The sequence below is a fragment of the Sardina pilchardus genome, chromosome 6 (assembly GCF_963854185.1).
Source record: "Sardina pilchardus chromosome 6, fSarPil1.1, whole genome shotgun sequence".
Lineage (NCBI taxonomy): Eukaryota > Metazoa > Chordata > Actinopteri > Clupeiformes > Clupeidae > Sardina > Sardina pilchardus.
The window spans coordinates 5,279,862-5,280,668 of NC_084999.1; the positions used below are offsets into that span (position 1 = coordinate 5,279,862).

The 807-nt window shown below is 52.9% G+C and overlaps 1 protein-coding gene across 1 annotated transcript in view; it reads left to right on the forward strand.

Moving 5' to 3' along the window:
* Positions 1-201: 201 nt before the first annotated feature.
* The window catches only part of slc6a3 (solute carrier family 6 member 3), an 18,697-nt gene continuing 18,091 nt past the window's right edge, over positions 202-807 (forward strand). Inside the window, exon 1 of the mRNA XM_062537636.1 lies at positions 202-526. Coding sequence (XP_062393620.1) covers positions 202-526 — 325 coding nt within the window. The remainder of the gene's footprint in view (positions 527-807) is intronic.

An 807-nucleotide genomic window follows, 5' to 3' on the forward strand; every position in this document is an offset into this window, starting at 1 on the left:
TCCATATTCTTCTCCTCTATTGCCATTTCCGTTTAGTTTTTTTAACATATAGATGACCATGTATTTTTTTTTTTACCCAGGAAGGAGTCTGCACTTCACCACCTCATCCCCAGCCCCACAAACACACACACACACACACACACACACACGCACACACGCACACACGCACACACGCACACACACGCGGCTCGTGTCCATCTGATGCCCAGGGGTCGTCTCTCTGCCCTGATGTCCTCTGCCGTGTCCCCGTCCTCCAAAACCGCGTCCGCTGGCCCCGGGAGCGCCGGTCCGATGGGTCCCAAAGAGCTGGAGCTGATCCTGGTGAAGGAGCAGAACGGGGTCCAGTTCACCACCTCCACGCTGGTCAGCCCGCCTCACACCATCAAACACACCCAGACCGACCCGTCGGGCCAGGAGCGCGAGACCTGGGGCAAGAAGATCGATTTCCTGTTGTCTGTCATCGGGTTTGCCGTGGACTTGGCCAACGTGTGGAGGTTCCCCTACCTCTGCTACAAGAATGGAGGAGGTGAGATGGAGAGAGAGATGGAGAGAGAGAGAGAGAGAGAGAGAGAGAGAGAGAGAGAGAGAGAGAGAGGGGGGGGAGGGGAGGGAGAGAGAGAGTGAGAGAGAGAGAGATGTGATGAGAGAATGTAACATTATTTGTGCTGTATGTCTGCCAAATGAAAGAGTTATTCTGTATATGCTGGAATTGTTTACGGCTGGATTCAAGTCACTATTTTAGAGCCTGGGCTGTGTCCAAGAATTTGAGTGCAGCCACTGAATGGACAGCTAAAAGAGTGTGAAAAT